At 42.6% G+C, this 24,500-nt stretch overlaps 1 protein-coding gene across 2 annotated transcripts in view; it reads left to right on the top strand.

Annotated features, from left to right (window-relative positions):
- mad1l1 (mitotic arrest deficient 1 like 1) overlaps nt 1-24,500 on the top strand; it is a 202,936-nt gene that overhangs the window by 63,471 nt on the left and 114,965 nt on the right. For both annotated transcript variants that reach the window (XM_061913580.1, XM_061913585.1), the window contains 2 exons: nt 10,540-10,626; nt 12,626-12,770. In XM_061913580.1, the coding sequence (XP_061769564.1) occupies nt 10,540-10,626; nt 12,626-12,770 (232 nt within the window). The remainder of the gene's footprint in view (nt 1-10,539; nt 10,627-12,625; nt 12,771-24,500) is intronic.

Genomic DNA, 24,500 nt, shown 5'->3' with positions numbered 1-24,500 from the left:
TACACAGTTATGGCCCACTACTACACAGTTATGGCCCACTACTACACAGTTATGGACCACTACTACACAGTTATGGACCACTACTACACAGTTATGGCCCACTACTACACAGTTATGGACCACTACTACACAGTTATGGCCCACTACTACACAGTTATGGACCACTACTACACAGTTATGGACCACTACTACACAGTTTTGGACCACTACTACACAGTTATGGACCACTACTACACAGTTATGGACCACTACTACACAGTTATGGCCCAGTACTACACAGTTATGGACCACTACTACACAGTTATGGCCCACTACTACACAGTTATGGCCCACTACTACACAGTTATGGACCACTACTACACAGTTATGGACCACTACTACACAGTTATGGACCACTACTACACAGTTATGGACCACTACTACACAGTTATGGACCACTACTACACAGTTATGGCCCACTACTACACAGTTATGGACCACTATTACACAGTTATGGACCACTACTACACAGTTATGGCCCACTACTACACAGTTATGGACCACTACTACACAGTTATGGACCACTACTACACAGTTATGGACCACTACTACAAAGTTATGGCCCACTACTACACAGTTATGGCCCACTACTACATGGACCACTACTACACAGTTATGGCCCACTACTACACAGTTATGGCCCACTACTTCACAGTTATGGACCACAACTACACAGTTATGGCCCACTACTACACAGTTATGGCCCACTACTACACAGTTATGGACCACTACTACACAGTTATGGACCACTACTACACAGTTATGGACCACTACTACATGGACCACTACTACACAGTTATGGCCCACTACTACACAGTTATGGCCCACTACTACACAGTTATGGACCACAACTACACAGTTATGGCCCACTACTACACAGTTATGGCCCACTACTACACAGTTATGGACCACTACTACACAGTTATGGCCCACTACTACACAGTTATGGACCACTACTACACAGTTATGGACCACTACTACACAGTTATGGACCACTACTACAAAGTTATGGACCTCTACTACACAGTTATGGACCACTACTACACAGTTATGGACCACTACTACACAGTTATGGACCACTACTACACAGTTATGGCCCACTACTACACAGTTATGGCCCACTACTACACAGTTATGGACCACTACTACACAGTTATGGCCCACTACTACACAGTTATGGCCCTCTACTACACAGTTATGGACCACTACTACATGGACCACTACTACACAGTTATGGACCACTACTACACAGTTATGGACCACTACTACACAGTTATGGACCACTACTACACAGTTATGGACCACTACTACACAGTTATGGACCACTACTACACAGTTATGGACCACTACTACACAGTTATGGACCACCATTACACAGTTATGGCCCACTACTACACAGTTATGGACCACTACTACACAGTTATGGACCACTACTAAACAGTTATGGACCACTACTACACAGTTATGGACCACTACTACACAGTTATGGACCACTACTACACAGTTATGGACCACTACTACACAGTTATGGACCACTACTACACAGTTATGGCCCACTACTACACAGTTATGGCCCACTACTACACAGTTATGGACCACTACTACACAGTTATGGCCCACTACTACACAGTTATGGACCACTACTACACAGTTATGGACCACTACTACACAGTTATGGACCACTACTACACAGTTATGGACCACTACTACACAGTTATGGACCACTACTACACAGTTATGGACCACTACTACACAGTTTTGGACCACTACTACACAGTTATGGACCACTACTACACAGTTATGGACCACTACTACACAGTTATGGCCCAGTACTACACAGTTATGGACCACTACTACACAGTTATGGCCCACTACTACACAGTTATGGCCCACTACTACACAGTTATGGCCCACTACTACACAGTTATGGCCCACTACTACACAGTTATGGCCCACTACTACACAGTTATGGACCACTACTACACAGTTATGGACCACTACTACACAGTTATGGCCCACTACTACACAGTTATGGACCACTACTACACAGTTATGGACCACTACTACACAGTTATGGACCACTACTACACAGTTATGGACCACTACTACACAGTTATGGCCCACTACTACACAGTTATGGACCACTATTACACAGTTATGGACCACTACTACACAGTTATGGCCCACTACTACACAGTTATGGCCCACTACTACACAGTTATGGCCCACTACTACACAGTTATGGCCCACTACTACACAGTTATGGACCACTACTACATAGTTATGGACCACTACTACACAGTTATGGACCACTACTACACAGTTATGGACCACTACTACAAAGTTATGGACCTCTACTACACAGTTATGGACCACTACTACACAGTTATGGCCCACTACTACACAGTTATGGACCACTACTACACAGTTATGGCCCACTACTACACAGTTATGGCCCACTACTACACAGTTATGGACCACTACTACACAGTTATGGCCCACTACTACACAGTTATGGCCCTCTACTACACAGTTATGGACCACTACTACATGGACCACTACTACACAGTTATGGACCACTACTACACAGTTATGGACCACTACTACACAGTTATGGACCACTACTACACAGTTATGGACCACTACTACACAGTTATGGACCACTACTACACAGTTATAGACCACTACAACACAGTTATGGCCCACTACTACACAGTTATGGACCACTACTACACAGTTATGGACCACTATTACACAGTTATGGCCCACTACTACACAGTTATGGACCACTACTACACAGTTATGGACCACTACTAAACAGTTATGGACCACTACTACACAGTTATGGACCACTACTACACAGTTATGGACCACTACTACATGGACCACTATTACACAGTTATGGACCACTACTACACAGTTATGGCCCACTACTACACAGTTATGGACCACTACTACACAGTTATGGACCACTACTACACAGTTATGGACCACTACTACAAAGTTATGGCCCACTACTACACAGTTATGGCCCACTACTACATGGACCACTACTACACAGTTATGGCCCACTACTACACAGTTATGGCCCACTACTTCACAGTTATGGACCACAACTACACAGTTATGGCCCACTACTACACAGTTATGGCCCACTACTACACAGTTATGGACCACTACTACACAGTTATGGACCACTACTACACAGTTATGGACCACTACTACATGGACCACTACTACACAGTTATGGCCCACTACTACACAGTTATGGCCCACTACTACACAGTTATGGACCACAACTACACAGTTATGGCCCACTACTACACAGTTATGGCCCACTACTACACAGTTATGGACCACTACTACACAGTTATGGCCCACTACTACACAGTTATGGACCACTACTACACAGTTATGGACCACTACTACACAGTTATGGACCACTACTACAAAGTTATGGACCTCTACTACACAGTTATGGACCACTACTACACAGTTATGGACCACTACTACACAGTTATGGACCACTACTACACAGTTATGGACCACTACTACACAGTTATGGCCCACTACTACACAGTTATGGCCCACTACTACACAGTTATGGACCACTACTACACAGTTATGGCCCACTACTACACAGTTATGGCCCTCTACTACACAGTTATGGACCACTACTACATGGACCACTACTACACAGTTATGGACCACTACTACACAGTTATGGACCACTACTACACAGTTATGGACCACTACTACACAGTTATGGACCACTACTACACAGTTATGGACCACTACTACACAGTTATGGACCACTACTACACAGTTATGGACCACCATTACACAGTTATGGCCCACTACTACACAGTTATGGACCACTACTACACAGTTATGGACCACTACTAAACAGTTATGGACCACTACTACACAGTTATGGACCACTACTACACAGTTATGGACCACTACTACACAGTTATGGACCACTACTACACAGTTATGGACCACTACTACACAGTTATGGCCCACTACTACACAGTTATGGCCCACTACTACACAGTTATGGCCCACTACTACACAGTTATGGACCACTACTACACAGTTATGGCCCACTACTACACAGTTATGGACCACTACTACACAGTTATGGACCACTACTACACAGTTATGGACCACTACTACACAGTTATGGACCACTACTACACAGTTATGGACCACTACTACACAGTTATGGACCACTACTACACAGTTTTGGACCACTACTACACAGTTATGGACCACTACTACACAGTTATGGACCACTACTACACAGTTATGGCCCAGTACTACACAGTTATGGACCACTACTACACAGTTATGGCCCACTACTACACAGTTATGGCCCACTACTACACAGTTATGGCCCACTACTACACAGTTATGGCCCACTACTACACAGTTATGGCCCACTACTACACAGTTATGGACCACTACTACACAGTTATGGACCACTACTACACAGTTATGGCCCACTACTACACAGTTATGGACCACTACTACACAGTTATGGACCACTACTACACAGTTATGGACCACTACTACACAGTTATGGACCACTACTACACAGTTATGGCCCACTACTACACAGTTATGGACCACTATTACACAGTTATGGACCACTACTACACAGTTATGGCCCACTACTACACAGTTATGGCCCACTACTACACAGTTATGGCCCACTACTACACAGTTATGGCCCACTACTACACAGTTATGGACCACTACTACATAGTTATGGACCACTACTACACAGTTATGGACCACTACTACACAGTTATGGACCACTACTACAAAGTTATGGACCTCTACTACACAGTTATGGACCACTACTACACAGTTATGGCCCACTACTACACAGTTATGGACCACTACTACACAGTTATGGCCCACTACTACACAGTTATGGCCCACTACTACACAGTTATGGACCACTACTACACAGTTATGGCCCACTACTACACAGTTATGGCCCTCTACTACACAGTTATGGACCACTACTACATGGACCACTACTACACAGTTATGGACCACTACTACACAGTTATGGACCACTACTACACAGTTATGGACCACTACTACACAGTTATGGACCACTACTACACAGTTATGGACCACTACTACACAGTTATAGACCACTACAACACAGTTATGGCCCACTACTACACAGTTATGGACCACTACTACACAGTTATGGACCACTATTACACAGTTATGGCCCACTACTACACAGTTATGGACCACTACTACACAGTTATGGACCACTACTAAACAGTTATGGACCACTACTACACAGTTATGGACCACTACTACACAGTTATGGACCACTACTACACAGTTATGGACCACTACTACACAGTTATGGACCACTACTACACAGTTATGGCCCACTACTACACAGTTATGGCCCACTACTACACAGTTATGGACCACTACTACACAGTTATGGACCACTACTACACAGTTATGGCCCACTACTACACAGTTATGGACCACTACTACACAGTTATGGACCACTACTACACAGTTATGGACCACTACTACACAGTTATGGCCCACTACTACACAGTTATGGACCACTACTACACAGTTATGGACCACTACTACACAGTTATGGACCACTACTACACAGTTATGGACCACTACTACACAGTTATGGCCCACTACTACACAGTTATGGACCACTACTACACAGTTATGGACCACTACTACACAGTTTTGGACCACTACTACACAGTTATGGACCACTACTACACAGTTATGGACCACTACTACACAGTTATGGCCCAGTACTACACAGTTATGGACCACTACTACACAGTTATGGCCCACTACTACACAGTTATGGCCCACTACTACACAGTTATGGACCACTACTACACAGTTATGGCCCACTACTACACAGTTATGGCCCACTACTACACAGTTATGGCCCACTACTACACAGTTATGGACCACTACTACATAGTTATGGACCACTACTACACAGTTAGTGTAGTTATGGACCACTACTACACAGTTATGCACACATCCCATGTCTTCGCCACTTCACCCCCCGCAGTACGATCGACTACGGAGCAGCTCGGGCCGGACGAGCTGTGGCAGTTAAAGCTGTTGACAATTCAATCAATCAATCAATGTTTACTTATATAGCCCTAAATCACTAGTGTCTCAAAGGGCTGCACAAACCACCACGACATCCTCGGTAGGAAAACTCACACCCAGTGGGACATTGGTGACAATAATGACCCAGTGGGACGTCGGTGACAATGATGACTATGAGAACCTTAGAGAGGAGGAAAGCAATGGATGTCGAGCGGGTCTAACATGATACTGTGAAAGTTCAATCCACAATGGATACAACACTGTCGCGAGAGTCCAGTCCAAAGAGGATCCAAGACACAGCAGCGAGAGTCCCGTTCACAGCGGAGCCAGCAGGAAACCATCCCAAGCGTAGGCGGACCAGCAGCGCAGAGATGTCCCCAGCCGATACACAGGCGAGCAGTACATGGCCACCGGATCGGACCGGACCCCCTCCACACGGGAGAGTGGGACATAGAAGAAAAAGAAAAGAAACGGCAGATCAACTGGTCTAAAAAGGGAGTCTATTTAAAGGCTAGAGTATACAAATGATTTTTAAGGTGAGACTTAAATGCTTCTACTGAGGTGGCATCGCGAACTGTTACCGGGAGGGCATTCCAGAGTACTGGAGCCCGAACGGAAAATGCTCTATAGCCCGCAGACTTTTTTTGGGCTTTGGGAATCACTAATAAGCCGGAGTCCTTTGAACGCAGATTTCTTGCCGGGACATATGGTACAATACAATCGGCAAGATAAGATGGAGCTAGACCGTGTAGTATTTTATACGTAAGTAGTAAAACCTTAAAGTCACATCTTAAGTGCACAGGAAGCCAGTGCAGGTGAGCCAGTACAGGCGTAATGTGATCAAACTTTCTTGTTCTTGTCAAAAGTCTAGCAGCCGCATTTTGTACCAACTGTAATCTTTTAATGCTAGACATGGGGAGACCCGAAAATAATACGTTACAGTAGTCGAGGCGAGACGTAACAAACGCATGGATAATGATCTCAGCGTCTTTAGTGGACAGAATGGAGCGAATTTTAGCGATATTACGGAGATGAAAGAAGGCCGTTTTAGTAACGCTTTTAATGTGTGCCTCAAAGGAGAGAGTTGGGTCGAAGATAACACCCAGATTCTTTACCGTGTCGCCTTGTTTAATTGTTTGGTTGTCAAATGTTAGAGTTGTATTATTAAATAGAGTTCGGTGTCTAGCAGGACCGATAATCAGCATTTCCGTTTTTTTGGCGTTGAGTTGCAAAAAGTTAGCGGACATCCATTGTTTAATTTCATTAAGACACGCCTCCAGCTGACTACAATCCGGCGTGTTGGTCAGCTTTAGGGGCATGTAGAGTTGGGTGTCATCAGCATAACAGTGAAAGCTAATACCGTATTTGCGTATGATGTCACCTAGCGGCAGCATGTAGATGCTGAAGAGTGCAGGGCCAAGGACCGAACCCTGGGGAACTCCACACGTTACCTTAACGTAGTCCGAGGTCACATTGTTATGGGAGACACACTGCATCCTATCAGTAAGATAAGAGTTAAACCAAGACAGGGCTAAGTCTGACATACCAATTCGTGTTTTGATACGTTCTAATAAAATATTATGATCGACGGTATCGAAAGCAGCGCTAAGATCGAGGAGCAGCAACATAGATGACGCATCAGAATCCATCGTTAGCAATAGATCATTAGTCATTTTTGCGAGGGCTGTCTCCGTGGAGTGATTTGCCCTGAAACCGGATTGAAAGGTTTCACATAGATTGTTAGACGCTAAGTGTTCATTTAACTGCTCCGCAACAATTTTTTCAAGGATTTTTGAAATAAAGGGAAGGTGAGACACCGGTCGGTAGTTTACCATGAGGTCAGGATCGAGGTTAGGTCTTTTAAGAAGAGGATGAATAACCGCTTTTTTGAATGCTAGGGGAACAGTGCCCGAGGAGAGTGATAAGTTTATAATATTTAGCACTGATGGACCTAATAATACAAAGAGCTCCTTGATCAGTTTCCCAGGAAGAGGGTCAAGTAAACATGTTGTCTGTTTTATTCCATTTACGCGTTGTAACAATTCCTCTAATGTTATTTCCTCAAAACGAGAGAAACTATTTTGGAGGGCAGTATCCGCCGTATATACAATCGTGTCAGTGTTAATAGAACCCCGTTGTAGCTGGGACGCATTGTCTTTAATCTCCTTTCTAATGACTTCAATTTTCTTACTAAAGAATTGCATAAAGTCATCAGCTGAGTGGGTTGAGCTACTGGAAGGAGTCCCTTGTTGGGTTAGCGATGCTACCGTACTAAACAAAAATTTAGGATCGTTTTTATTACGGTGGATGAGATTTGAGTAATATTTAGCTTTAGCTAAGGTAAGCATGCGTTTATAAGTTATTAAACCATCACTCCATGCTTGATGGTGCACCTCAAGTTTAGTCGTGCGCCATTTGCGTTCCAGCTTTCTACATAATAATTTCTGAGCTCTAGTGTCTTCTGTAAACCACGGGGTGCGCTTTTTTGGAGCCTTTTTTAACTTTAGCGGTGCTATGTTATCAATGGTTTCGCGCAGGGCGTCGTTAAAGTTGTTAGTGAGGTTATCAATAGAGCCCACATACTTTGGGAATGGTGCCATTACCGAGGGCAGTAGGTCAGCAAGAGTTGTCGTTGTGGCTGTATTAATGTTGCGGCTGCTATAGCAGTTATTATTATTATTAGTTTGACGAACATGCGTCTGAACCTCGAATTTTATAAGGTAATGATCAGACAATACTTTAGTATACGGGAGTATCGTAACTTTGGAAACGTTGATGCCCCTGACAAGCACTAGGTCTATCGTATTACCGTTGCGATGCGTGGGTTCATTTATTATTTGTGTGAGACCACAGCTATCAATTACAGTCTGGAGCGCTACGCACGGTGGGTCCGATGGGGTATTCATATGCACGGTGGGTCCGATGGGGTATTCATATGGATATTAAAGTCCCCCATTATGATTATATTATCGGCGTGTGTCACTAGATCAGCAACGAACTCTGAGAATTCATTAATAAAGTCCGAATAGGGCCCTGGGGGGCGGTAGATAACAGCCAGGTGTAGAGGCAGCGGTGTGACAGACCTCATAGTAAGCACCTCAAACGATTTATATTTATTATTTATGTTAGGACTAAGGTTAAAGTTTTCGTTGTATATTAGTGCAACCCCCCCACCCCTTTTGAGCGGACGGGCAATATGCGCATGTGTAAAGTTAGGAGGACATGCCTCATTTAGCGCAAAAAAGTCGTTTGGTTTAAGCCAGGTTTCGCTGAGACCGATGACGTTAAGATTGTTGTCTCTGATAATATCATTAATTAACAACGTTTTAGGAGACAATGATCTTATGTTTAAAAAACCTATATTATAGGTAGTGGGCTGTTTTAGGGAGTTTTTGATCAAATTATCCGTAGTAGCAATATTAATAATGTTGTGTTTATTATGCCCAGTGCATTTAGTATAGTTACGACCATATCTAGGAATTGATACGACAGGAATTTTCCGATTGTTTGATTGTTGCTTTGATAAACTGCACGCATCATGGTTAGCCACCTCAGTAACGGGGATTTTCCGATCGTTTGTTTGTTGCTTTGATAAACTGCACGCATCATAGTTAGCCACCTCAGTAGAACACATGTCCAACTCTGAAACACTCAAAGCAGAAAAAACTTGTTCTAATTTAACAGACTCCTTACTCCTAATTCAGAGCTGGATGCCAGCGGGTTGAGAGGACGCAAACGTTTTAAAGTGCTATCATCGCCAGCTTGTGGAACCTCGCTCCGCTCACTTGAGGTTCAGTTCAAAATGGCCCCGACTCATCCTTGACTTTTTAAGGCTGCTCATTTATGCAGCAAACTATTGCGGCCTCTGTGGAATCCATTACGGTCGGCCCTCCTTGACCGCACAACAAAAGTGCATTGATTGAATTCCACTCCTCACAACACATTTTCACCATAGATTCGGTCTCTGGCGTGTTCAAGGTTCCTCGCCGCGTGAGGCCGCCTCACCTACTCGGCGCTTACTTTTGAGCTGCTAAGCGACGGTCTAAGTGGCCTTTAGAGCCCGTTAAAGTCCAATGGAAAAGCTAATGACACATCAATAGTCGCGCTTGTGTTATCCAGCACAGCGGCAATGCTTCTCTCTTTTTAGCCACCGTGACCGTCGGTCTTGTTGCTTTCTTTTCGTGCTCTGTCAGTGTTTTGCCGACCATCTTTCCTTCTGGCGGTTTGCTTCCCGGCTCCCTGCTGGCCCTCCCGGCGAAAGAATACGGAGATGTTTTTGTTTTCTTTCCGCCCTCTTGTTCGCAACGATCGATCCCTTAGCCATGCGACTGTGTGCTAACATTTCTGTGTCTTTTGCAGGAAACCAGAAGATCTGTCCCGGGAGGTGATTCAGATCCAGCAGAGAGAAATTACACTGCAAGAGGAGAACTTCACACTCAACAGCCGGTACTAAAACCAGAATTCCCTCACTTTTTCTCCCTTCTTTTTCTGCTTCCCCCTCACACCATTAGAGGGTATCTCGGACAAGTCCTTAATTGTCACCGAGTTAATTAAACTGCTCCTCGATTCGGATAGGACTCCTAACGGCTTTGTGTGTGTGTGTGTGTGTGTGTGTGTGAGAGAGAGAGAGAAATTCACTAATTAACGGCGTCCTCTTTAGGCCGAGGTGATGTCTGTGGGGAGGCTTGTGCGCATGCTCTTCTCTGCAGCTCCAAAAGCTTTCATTAGCTAACAAGCGTCTCTGCTGGCCAGCGTATGGGCCTCATTATGGAATATTAGAAACACAAGAATGGCTAAGGGGGAGGGGCGGATGGGGTCATTATGCTCCTGAATAATTACCGTCCTATTGATCGGGCCTGACACCATCAGTGCACATAAGAAAGCTCTCGTTTACAAACTCCGTTTCCATATGAGTTGGGAAATTGTCTTATATGTAAATATAAACGGAATACAATGATTTGCAAATCCTTTTCAACCCATATTCAATTGAATGCACTACAAAAACAAGATATTTGATGTTAAAACTCATAAACTTGTTTTTTTTTTTTTTTTGCAAATAATTCCCCTTTGGTCCGGATGACACGTTGTCGAATATTTAATAATAATAATAATGGATTAGATTATTAGATACTCAAAGCGCTCACAGAGAAGTGGGAACCCATCATTCATTCACACCTGGTGGTGGTAAGCTACATCTGTAGCCACAGCTGCCCTGGGGTAGACTGACAGAAGCGTGGCTGCCAGTTTGCGCCTACGGCCTCTCCGACCACCACCTATCATTCATTCATCATTCATTCACCAGTGTGAGCGGCACCAGGGGCAAGGGTGAAGTGTCCTGCCCAAGGACACAACGGCAGCGACTTGGATGTCAATAGGCGGGTAGCGAACCTGCAATCCTCAGGTTTCTGGCACGGCCGCTCTACCCACTATACCATGCCGCCCAAAAACTATTTGAAATGTGTACTCGTCAGACCACAGAACACTTTTCCACTTTGCATCAGTCCATCTCAGATGAGCTCGGACTCAGAGAAGCCAGCGGAGTTTCTGGATGTTGTTGATAAATGGCTTTCGCTATGCATAGTAGAGCTTTAACTTGCACTTACAGATGTAGCGACCAACTGTATTTAGTGACAGTGGTTCTCCGAAGTGTTCCTGAGCCCATGTGGTGATATCCTTTAGAGATTGATGTCGGTTTTTGATACAGTGCTGTCTGAGGGATCGAAGGTCACGGTCATTCAATGTTGGTTTCCGGCCATGCCGCTTACGTGGAGTGATTTCTCCAGGTCTCTGGACCTTTTGATGATATTATGGACCGTAGATGTTGAAATGCCTAAATTTCTTGCATTTGCACTTTGAGAAACGCTGTTCTTAAACTGTTTGACTATTTGCTCACACAGTTGTGGACAAAGGGCTGTACCTCGCCCCATCCTTTCTTGTGAAACACAGAGCATTTTTTGGGAAGCTGTTTATATACCCAATCATGGCACCCACCTGTTCCCAATTAGCCTGCACACCTGTGGGATGTTCCAAATAAGTCTTTGATGAGCATTCCTCAACTTTAGCAGTATTTATTGCCACCTTTCCCAACTTCTTTGTCACGTGTTGCTGGCATCAAATTCTAAAGTTAATGATTATTTGCAAAAAAAAAAAAAGTTTATCAGTTTGAACATGAAATATGTTGTCTTTGTAGCATATTCAACTGAATATGGGTTGAAAATGATTTGCAAATCATTGTATTCCGTTTATATTTACATCTAACACAATTTCCCAACTCATATTGAAACGGGGTTTGTAGAAAGATGTTCACGCTTACCTTTTCATGTTGGGTCAAAGGTAAAAAAGTGATGCACTCTCTATTTTAAGTAGTTTTTCTGGGCGCATTGTTGATCCAGAGTGCTTGGTTTTCCCCCACTCTCTTTTCCTCTCACCTCTTTTAACCTCGCAGCCTAAGGAACACGGAGCGCTCGCTGTCTGAGCTCCGGGCACAGATGTCCCAGCAGCACGGCAAGACTCTGGAGGAACAGAAGAAGAGGGAGGGTCAGTCTGTGCTGCTGGATCGCTTGCAGAGAAGATTTCTGCTGCTCACCAAGGTGTGACACACATACACACACACACTACTTTGACTTCTCCATTATTAATTGAACAAAATGCAAAAGATTCAGCAACACAGATGTCCAAAATACTGTATAATTATGCGGTTAAAGCAGACGACTTTTAGCTGTGTGTGTGTGCACAGCGCTATTTCCTAACAGTCCGTGACGTCACACGTACACGTCATCGTTCCGCAACGTTTTCAACAAGAAACTCCCGGGAAATTTAAAATTCTAATTTAGTAAACTAAAAAGGCCGCATTGGCATGTGTTGCAATGTTAATATTTCATCATTGACATATAAACTATCAGACAGCGTGGTCGGTAGTAGTGGGTTTCAGTAGGCCTTTAATATGATGTACTTAGTACACAAACTTGTACTTCATGTGTAGTGACATGCTCTTTTTTATTTTTACACTTTTTTTCCCCCAAATTTCATTGTATGTTATACTCTTCTGACACCACCAGATAGCAGTATAAGTTTTCCATATGTCGGCATAAGACCCCAATTCAGTAGTGTACACAATTTTGGAAATAAGAGCTAAAAGGTGCTGTCCACATATGTGGCCACTAAGGTCTTTAGAGGTTAAGGTGAGTTGACACATAACCATTAACAATTGTTCCCAAACAAGACACAAGTCATTGTTTTTTGTCATGATTTAGACATGGATGCTGTTTTTTTACTGGAGGGAGAGAAAATGAAAAACATTTTAGGAGTGGGCCAAAGAAAAGGCAAACTACATAAATACACACAGTGGGATGCATCAATCATCAATCAATGTTTATTTATATAGCCCCAAATCACAAATGTCTCAAAGGACTGCACAAATCATTACGACTACAACATCCTCGGAAGAACCCACAAAAGGGCAAGGAAAACTCACACCCAGTGGGCAGGGAGAATTCACATCCAGTGGGACGCCAGTGACAATGCTGACTATGAGAAACCTTGGAGAGGACCTCAGATGTGGGCAACCCCCCCCCCCCTCTAGGGGACCGAAAGCAATGGATGTCGAGCGGGTCCAACATGATACTGTGAAAGTTCAATCCATAGTGGCTCCAACACAGCCGCGAGAGTTCAGTTCAAAGCGGATCCAAGACAGCAGCGAGAGTCCCGTCCACAGGAGACCATCTCAAGCGGAGGCGGGTCAGCAGCGTAGAGATGTCCCCAATCGATACAGGCGAGCGGTCCATCCTGGGTCCCGACGAGCGGTCCATCCTGGGTCTCGACTCTGGACAGCCAGTACTTCATCCATGGTTATCAGACCGGACCCCCTCCACAAGGGAGGGGGGGACATAGGAGAAAGAAAAGAAGTGGCAGATCAACTGGTCTAAAAAAGAGATCTATTTAAAGGCTAGAGTATACAGATGAGTTTTAAGGTGAGACTTAAATGCTTCTACTGAGGTAGCATCTCGAACTGTTACCGGGAGGGTATTCCAGAGTACTGGAGCCCGAACGGAAAACGCTCTATAGCCCGCAGACTTTTTTTGGGCTCTAGGGATCCATGGACCCCTAAAGATAGTTGTAGGGTGTCCCCAGCTAAATGGCCGATAGTTAATAGTAATGGACCCTTATTAAAGTTAAGTCAAAGTACCAATGATTGTCATACACACACTTGGGTCCATTTGTACAGTCTCAGTTACATTAACATTGATATTATACATGTAGGACCATATAAAGAAATGCTGTTTAATGTACCTTTGGTGTAGCAAGCTACTTTTGCCATCTAACTTGTAGTGTAGCTTGCTACAATTCTCTGGGGATGGCTAGATGCATTTAATCGAGATTAACGTGTAGCTTACTACATTTTCCAAGTAGCTTGCCCATCCCTGCACCCACAGTAAACACATCAGGATGTCGTCATAAGTCCCTCAACCTTTAGTACGTACTTGAGTCTCAAGGCCAACTTTAAAGGCTTAATCTATTTCCCATGAAGGTCTTATGACTCTCCAGCTCGACAGTCAAATATAAGATCCCTTCTCTGTCGTATTGATTGTTCATTGTGGTTAGCGTGCTGTCGAACCGCACATTTACAAGACGTTGACAACGGCTAATTCATTCCTCCACATTTGCATCACTGACAGGCTTTAAAGGGGAATAGCCCTTGTTTGGAATTTTGCCTATAATTCACATTTAAAGTTATAGTACCAATGATTGTCACACACACACTAGGTGTGGCGAAATTAGTCCCTGCATTTGACCCATCACCCTTGATCACCCCCTGGGAGGTGAGGGGAGCAGTGAGCAGCAGAATCGTTTTTGGTTATTTAACCCCCAATTCCAACCCTTGATGCTGAGTGCCAAGCAGGAAAGGAATGGGTCCCATTTTTATAGTCTTTGGTATGACTCGGCCGGGATTTGAACTCACAACCTACCGATCTCAGGGCGGACACTCTAACCACTAGGCCACTGAGTAAGTAAGTATTTCTCATGTTAGACAAAAACTCATGTTTTTATTTTTTTAATGTATTCCAATTTTATGATGTACAGCAAGTATGAGATAGCGAACAATGCAGCTAACGGTAGTAATCTATTGCGGCCTCTAAAAAACATTAAAAAATCGCCAATAATACTCCATTTACATGTTGTGACCTGAACAAAGGTTTATTGTCCCTGCGGGGAAATTTGTCTTGGACACAGTGCATCATTGCTTTCTTAACATACACAAAAACAACAGAACAAAAACACAAGCAACAAAGGTCCACATTGCAGACATGCTGACAACGCTCCAGAAAATTGCATGCGTCTCATTTACTTCACAACATCCGATTTCCGGCGGGCGAGTTTCCACTGCATCACTAAGTAAATAGTGTACAAATAATAGCCATACTGTAATGACCTGCTGGTGGCAATGTTTTATGTCCGTGTGGTTTTGATTTGATGTTAATTTCCCCATAATATCAAACACCATCTGCACCTGGAAGCGGATTGGCGGATAATGAGGAAGTGTTGTTGTGTATCCGGGGGGAGACTAAAGTGTTTGCATGGGAAGCAAAACCTGTTGGTTATCATACAATTCTCAATAAAAGTTAAAAATAGTTATTCAGCAAGACAATGCCAAGCCACAACAGCGTGGCTTCGTAGAAATAGAGTGCAGGTGCCGTCCAGACCTGTCTCCCATCGAAATTGTGTGGCGCATTATGAAGCGTAAAATACGACAGCGGAAACCCCGGACTGTTGAACGACTGAAGCGCTACATAAAACAAGAATGGGAAAGAATTCCACTTTCAAAGCTTCAAAAATTAGTTTCCTCAGTTCCCAAACGTTTATTGAGTGTTGTTAAAAGAAAAGGTGATGTAACACAGTGGTGAACATGCCCTTTCCCAACTACTTTGGCACGTGTTGCAGCAATGAAATTCTAAGTTAATTATAATTTGCAAAAAAAAAAAATTAAGTTTATGAGTTTGAACATCAAATATCTTGTCTTTGTAGTGCATTCAACTGAATATGGGTTGAAAAGGATTTGCAAATCATTGTATTCTGTTTTATTTACATCTAACACAATTTCTCAACTCATATGGAAACAGGGTTTGTATGCAAGTGTAGTAAGTATTGTCTGTACCCAGCTACTGGGGTGAAAGTCACGCCTGTTACATTTGTTGTTTAGCTCGGTTGGTAGAGTGGCCGTGCCAGCAACTTGAGGGTTGCAGGTTCAATTACCGCCTCTGCCAACCTAGTCACTGCCGTTGTGTCCTTGGGCAAGACACTTTCCCCACCTGCTCCCAGTGCCACCCACACTGGTTTGAATGTAACTTAGATATTGGGTGTCACTATGTAAAGCGCTTTGAGTCGTTAGAGAAAATGCGCTATATAAATATAATTCACTTCACTTCACATTCAACTCTTCAGCGCTATTAATGCTGACTCAGCAGTTTTCTCCTTTTTCGCTATAACATCGGTTGTGTTGGGCAATGCAAGTGTCACACGCATCTCCAAATCGATAACGTTTAAAAACACGTGTCTAATGAGTTACCAAAATGTCGAACAAATAGCGCCTCTCTCCGTCTTTTGTATGTTTCCAATTAAGCGAGTGGTCGCTGTTGACCCCCCCGGCGGTTTCCCCCATCTCTTCTTTTTCTGCCGCATGAGCAGGTGGTGAAAATTGCGAATACTCTTTTTATCGCTCTGTCCCAACGCTGCCCTTTTGTTTGCTTTTCCAATGACAGTGTTTTGTCTTTTTTTTTTTTTTTTTTTTTTTATTCGTAGCGAGGCTGACAGATTTGATTTAGATGGAGGGAAGTCGCTTGCGCGCTAATAGAGAGTAAATAGCCGAAGGGCTCAGCTGTTGGCGTGCCACACAAACGGAGTAATGACCTCTGAATGGCCTCATCGCCTCGCAGCGTTTCCCCGCGGTTGTCTGGCGCCATCTGACCTTAAGACTTCTTTAAATTATACGCGGCTGATTTGACGGCGGGCCTAATCGGCGTCTGATTATAGTGATAATTTTTTTGTTTTGACACCAGCCTCTGAGCTTGACGCACAAAGCAATTTCATCCCCATTGCTCATTGATTTTTACATCCGCAAGGTGCTTTTGAAGAGAGATGGTCAGGATAACTCCGCGCGCGCGTCCAGCGTTTATCGGCGTTTTTCCATGAAAAATTAAACGCGTCGTGAAAATGTTTGGTAAAATTGTGATCGCCCGCCAAGCTGCGGCTCATTTTAGGTACTTTTAGTGCTGAACTGAGCCTTTGCATAAAAGATGGGCCGTTTCACTGACGTGTGGCATCCGGCAGCAATTATACAGCACTTAAATTAGTCATGCTGAGTGCATTTTTTTTAAAGGGGAATTGAACTTTAAAAAAAAAAAAAAAAAAGCCTACCTTTCACAATAATTTCATAAGGCAAGAACATGTTTTTTTTAAGTTTTTTTTTTAGTTCATTCTAGCTCGTAAATAAACACTGCAATGATGTATTGTGGGGCGGTATAGTTCGGTTGGTTGAGTGGCCATGCCAGCAACTTGAGGGTTGCAGGTTCAATTCCCGCTTCCGCCATCCTAGTCACTGCCGTTGTGTCCTTGGGCAAGACACTTTACCCACGTGCTCCCAGTGCCACCCACAGTGGTTTAAATGTAACTTAGATATTGGGTTTCACTATGTAAAGCACTTTGAGTCACTAGAGAAAAGCGCTATATAAAATATAATTCACATTTATTTTCATTAAAAAGGCTCAATTTATGCTTACATATACACTTTTAAAAACACATCTGTGCTATTTGGTGTTGAGGAAAAAATATTTTTCTTTAGATGCATCGCAATTCGGACATTATAGAATTGATTAGTAAACGTCAATAATCGATAACGGATTGATTGATTGTAAATAAAGTAATGCAGACAGTTCTAAAATGTGTCTGACGGCAGCGAGCCGCCTCAACCGACAGATCTGACCAGTTCCTTTATTTTAGGGCACTTATGTGCCATTGTTGCACACATTTTCATTTATGTAATAAATGCGGGAATTAATTCAACCGTTTCTTATTCCAAATTAATTGTTTTTTTGAGTTGCAAGTGTTAGGCGCTTATTTAGTGAAACGAAAAGAAATGTAAAACTGCATCTAAATACATAAAGTAAAGATGCATAAATAATAATCGATTTTTAATCAAATCGCAGCCCCTGAGATGCCCAAAGATTCCCACCTCGATTATTAATTAGTATTATGTTTTTCTTACAGTATATCAGCCTTGATATACTTTACTGTATACTTGATATTAATCAACATTCAAGTGTTGATTAATGTGCACTGTCCCAATTAAATACATTAAAATAAAGAAAAATATATCCTTTATCTCTATTTTTCAGTTGTTGCTGATTATTGTACAATGTATCCAATCCAATCCAATCCACTTTATTTATAAAGCACATTTAAACAACAATAACATTTCCACAGTGCTGCACAGCCATGTTAAAAACAATATTAAAAAAACTATTATGCTCCACCGACTGAATAAAAACAAAAAATAAATAAATATAAAACCAGATTTTTTTCAAGTTTCTAGATACTTCTGCAATCTTTTGTTACTTTTTCCTTATTATATACAACCATCAACAAATCTAGAATCGTCTACTGGTGTTACTGGAGATGCATTCGTGTTTGCTGACGTGTGTGTGACGATTGCTGACTTTTTCTTCGTCTCTTCCGCGAATGATATACATAATATTATTTGATATTTTACGGTAATGTGTTAATAATTTCGCACATAAGTCGCTCCGTAGTATATGTCGCAAAAAAACTGCGACTTATTGGGGTAAAACATTTTTTTCCAAACAAGTAGTTATAGTCTGCAAATGTGCCGTTGTTGAGTGTCGATGCTGTCTTGAGCTCGGCAGCATAACAATGTTATACTCTTCAATATCAGTAGGTGGCAGCAGGTAGATAATTGCTTTTGTAGATGTCGAAACATGGTTTGTCGTGATCCCAATATGCAGATGACAGTGGGAGGCAGCAAGCAAGTTAAAAGGTATGTAATGCTAAAACCAAAAATAAACAGAAGTCAGTGCCCCTAAGAAAAGGCATTAAAGCATAGGGAACAAAACTAAAACTGAACTGGCTGCAAAGTAAACAAAAACAGAATGCTGGACGACAGCAAAAACTTACACCGTGTTGCGCAAAGATGGTATCCACAAAGTACATCCGAACAGGACATGACAATCAACAATGTCCCCACAAAGAAGCATAGCAACAACTTAAATATTCTTGATTGCTAAAGCAAAGCAGATGTGGGGAATAGCACTCAAGGAAGACATGAAACTGCTACAGGAAAATACCAACAAAAAAGGAAAAGTCACCAAAATAGGAGTGTAAGACAAGAACTAAAACACTACATAAAGGAAAACACCAAAAAACTCAAAGTACGTCACATTGTGATATGAAAAGTGGTGACAGCACTTTGAGTCAAGAGCTATATTGATGCATCAATCAATCAATGTTTACTTATATAGCCTTAAATGTCTAGTGTCTCAAAGGGCTGCACAAACCACAACACAAACCACTACGACATCCTCGGTAGGTCCACATAAGGGCAAGGAAAACTCACACCCAGTGGGACGTCGGTGACAATGATGACTATGAGAACCTTGGAGAGGACGAAAGCAATGGATGTCGAGCGGGTCTAACATGATACTGTGAAAGTTCAATCCATAATGGATCCAACACAGCCGCGAGAGTCCATGGTTGGTTTTGGTTCAAAGTCATACCCAACAATTGCAACAAAGACTTCTTCCTGTCGATATCGGCTGCTGAGTTTAATTTTTTTATGATTTCTGCTGGTGGTGTTCCTCCGCAATTTTATTTCAATGAAAAAAATGTGCCTTGGCTCAAAAAAGGTTGAAAAACACTGACCTAGACCAGGGTTGTCAAACTCATTTTAGCTCAGGGGCAACATAGAGGGAAATCTATTCCCAAGTGGGCCGGACTGGTAAAATCATGTCATAATAACTTAAAACTAAAGACAACTTCAGATTGTTTTCTTTGTTTAAAAATCAAACAAGCACAATCTGAAAACATACAAATAATAAGGTTTTGGTTGTTTTCCACGTACATGTTACTGTTCATAGAGTTTTAAAGGGGAACATTATCACAATTTCAAAAGGGTTAAAAACAATAAAAATCAGTTCCCAGTGGCTTGTTGTATTTTTCGAAGTTTTTTTCAAAATTTTACACCTCCCGGAATATCCCTAAAAAAAGCTTTAAAGTGCCTTATTTTCGCTATCTTCGAAACCACTGTCCATTTCCCTGTGACGTCATACAGTGCTGCCAATACAAACAACATGGCGGTTACTACAGCAAGATATAGCAACATTAGCTCGGATTCAGACTCGGATTTCAGCGGCTTAAGCGATTCAACAGATTACGCATGTACTGAAACAGATGGTCAGAGTATGGAGGCAAATAGCGAAAACGAAATTGAAGAAGAAATTGAAGCTATTGAGCGAATAGCTATTGACGCTATTCGGCTATAGCATGGGTGTACCTAATGAAGTGGCCCATAGCATGGCTGCCTTATTAGCATCGCCGGTAAAATGTGCGGACCAAACGATCAGGAGTTTCGCATCTTGTGACACTGGAGCAACTTAAATCTGTCGATTGGTATGTGTTTGTTTAGCATTAAATGTGGGTATCTAGTTTCAAATGTACATACAGCTAGCGTAAATAGCATGTTAGCATCGATTAGCGTAGCATGTTAGCATCTATTAGCTGGCAGTCATGCCGTGACCAAATATGTCTGTTTAGCACATAAGTCAACAACATCAACAAAACTCACCTTTGTGATTTCTTTGACTTGATCGTTGCAAATGCATCTGCAGGTTATCCATACATCTCTGTGCCATGTCTGTCTTAGCATCGCCGGTAAAATGTGGAGACACTCTGGCACATTCAATGGGGGTCTGGCGGCATATTTCTTGCCAGTGGTGCAACTTGAATCCCTCCCTGTTAGTGTTGTTACACCCCCCGACAACACACCGACGAGGCATGATGTCTCCAAGGTTCCAAAAAATAGTCGAAAATAACAAAGCTGAGACCCGGTGTTTGTAATGTGAAAATGAAAATGGCGGGTGTATTACCTCGGTGACGTCATGGTCTGACGTCGTCACTAAAAGACCGATAAACAGAAAGGCGTTTAATTTGCCAAAATTCAGCCATTTAGAGTTCGGAAATCGGTTAAAAAAATATATGGTCTTTTTTCTGCAACATCAAGGTATATATTGACGCTTGCATAGGTTTGGTGATAATGTTCCCCTTTAACTTGCACTTACAGATCTAGCGACCAACTGTAGTTACTGACAGTGATTTTCTGAAGTGTTCCTGAGCCCATGTGGTGATATCCTTTACACACTGATGTTGGTTTTTCCTGCAGTACCGCCTGAGGGATCGAAGGTCACAGGCATTGCCGCTTACGTGCAGTGATATCTCCAGATTCTCTGAACCTTTTGATGATATTACGGACCGTAGATGTTTAAATCCCTAAATTCCTTCGATAGCAGGTTGAAAAATGTTCTTAAACTGTTGGACAATTTGCTCACATATTTGTTCACAAAGTAGACCCTCGCCCCATCCTTGTTTGTGAACGACTGAGCATTTCATGGAAGCTGCTCTTATACCCAATCATGGCACCCACCTGTTCCCAATTAGCATGTTCACCTGTGGAATGTTCCAAATAAGTGTTTGATGAGCATTCCTCAACTTTCTCACTCTTTTTTGCCTCTCGTGTCAGCTTTTTTGAAACATGTTGCAGGAATCAAATCCCAAATGAGCTAATATTTGCAAAACATAACACAAGTTTACCAGTTCGAACGTTAAGTATATTTTCTTTGCAATCTATTCAAGTGAATATAGGTTGAAAAAGATTTGCAAATCATTATATTCTGTTTTAATTACCATTTACACAACGTGCCAACTTAACTGATTTTGGGTTTTGTAAATGGTGATTGATTGATTGATTGATTGATTAATTGAAACTTTTATTAGTAGATGGCACAGTAGAGTACATATTCCGTACAATTGACCACTAAATGGTAACTTGTTTAAAGTTGGGGTCCATGTAAATCAATTCATGGTAAAGAGCCAACTAAGTCTCATTTGTTCTCCGGCTGTCTGAGATAATTAGTGGTAACTAGAACTGAAGTTTAACAATTTATTCTACAAAACAGGAGTAATTACAAACAATATAAATACCAGCGTTGGAGGTAGTCAACCGAGCTATCTAAAGTTCCAAGCAATTTCTTTAAATGGTCGCCTGTCACGCTTTGGTCCTCCTTGGTTGCACCTTTGTTCCTCCTTGGCAGGAATCGGAACTGAAAGTTAACTTGACGCGTGTACCCAGACTACACACATTTTCCTCCACTCTGTCCAGGCTGGTACTTCATGACACCATTAATAATAATGAAAATGTTGCATGGAGAAGAAACACAGGGCGCAATCTCTGTTTTTATCTTTTTCGGGCAGAATCAAGGCCATAAATAATAATTTCTAATGCGTTCCAATTTTAACCAAAGGCTGAATCCATTCCCACCAGTCCATCCATTTTCTACTGCTTGTCCCTTTTTGGGGTCGCGGGGGGTGCTCTAGCCTATCTCAGCTGCATTCAGGCGGAAGGCTGTGTACACCCTGGACAAGTCGCCACCTCATCGCAGGGCCAACACAGATAGACAGACAACATTCACACTCACATTCACACACTAGGGCCAATTTAGTGTTGCCAATCAACCTATCCCCAGGTGCATGTCTTTGGAGGTGGGAGGAAGCCGGAGTACCCGGAGGGAACCCACGCATTCACGGGGAGAACATGCAAACTCCACACAGAAAGATCCCGAACCCGGGATTGAACTCGGGACCTTGGTATTGTGAGGCTCATGCACTAACCCCTGTACCCCCCTAAAAAACACACTTTTAACATGTTTTTTACTGATCTTTTTAAAGAAAACTTATAGGTAATATCGTATTTTTCGGATTATAAGTCGCTCCGGAGTATACGTCGCACCGGCCGAAAATACATGATAAAGAAGGAAAAAAACATATATACATAGTCGCATTTTTGGGGGAAATGTATTTGATAAAACCCAACACCAAGAATAGACATTTGAAAGGCAATTTAAAATAAATAAAGAATAGTGAACAACAGGCTGAATAAGTGTACGTTATATGAGGCATAAATAACCAACTGAGAAGGTGCCTGGTATGTTAACCTAACATATTATGGTAAAAGTCATTCAAATAACTATAACATATAGAACATGCTATACGTTTACCAAACAATCTGTCACTCCTATTCGATAAATCCGATGAAATTTTCTTCCTCGATGTCGCTTCTAAACAACTGCCAACTGCAAAGGTATGCGCCGCTTCCTCTTGTCATTTTCTGCTGCATATTTCACGACGTCCAGCTTGTAATCTGCAGTACGTGATTTCCTTTTCGGTGACATTTTTGTTCAGCCGTTCTCAGTTTTTATGTCGTCGCGCCCGCTTTTACATCACACGATCTGCGTGTCGACTGGTCATTTTATGTTCAGCTACTGTTAACACACTGCAGGGACTGCAACGCATACTTAGTCAACAGCCATACAGGTTACACTGAGGGTTGTAATATAAACAACTTTAACACTCTGACTTTTATGCGCCACACTGTGAACCCACACCAAACAAATATGACAAACACATTTCGGGAGAACATCTGCACTGTAACACAACACAAACACAAAATAACAAATACCCAGAATTCAAAGGCGGTATAGCTCGGTTGGTAGAGTGGCCGTGCCAGCAACTTGAGGGTTCCAGGTTCGATCCCCGCTTCCGCCATCCGAGTCGGTGCCGTTGTGTCCTTGGGCGAGACACTTTACCCACCTGCTCTCAGTGCCACCCACACTGGTTTAAATGTAACTTAGATATTGGGTTTCACTATGTAAAAGCGCTTTGAGTCACTAGAGAAAAGCGCTATATAAATATAATTCACTTCACTTCACTTCACTACACTTCCGGGCTACATTAGCACCATAACCCCGCCCACCTCAACCGACATACGGAGGGGGTGGGGGGATTTGGTGCTAGCGGGGTGTATAATGTAGCCTGGAAGAGTTGGATGCATGGGATTCTGGGTATTAGTTCTTTTGTGTTTATGTTGTGTTACAGTGCCGATGTTCTCCCAAAGTGTGTTTGTCAATCTTGTTTGGTGTGGGTTCACAGTGTGGCGTATACTAGTAAGAGTGTTAAAGTTGTTTATATCACAACCCTCAGTG

This window comes from Nerophis ophidion, linkage group LG01 (assembly GCF_033978795.1).
Source record: "Nerophis ophidion isolate RoL-2023_Sa linkage group LG01, RoL_Noph_v1.0, whole genome shotgun sequence".
Taxonomy (NCBI): Eukaryota; Metazoa; Chordata; class Actinopteri; order Syngnathiformes; family Syngnathidae; genus Nerophis; species Nerophis ophidion.
This window is presented reverse-complemented; position numbering and strand designations above follow the sequence as displayed.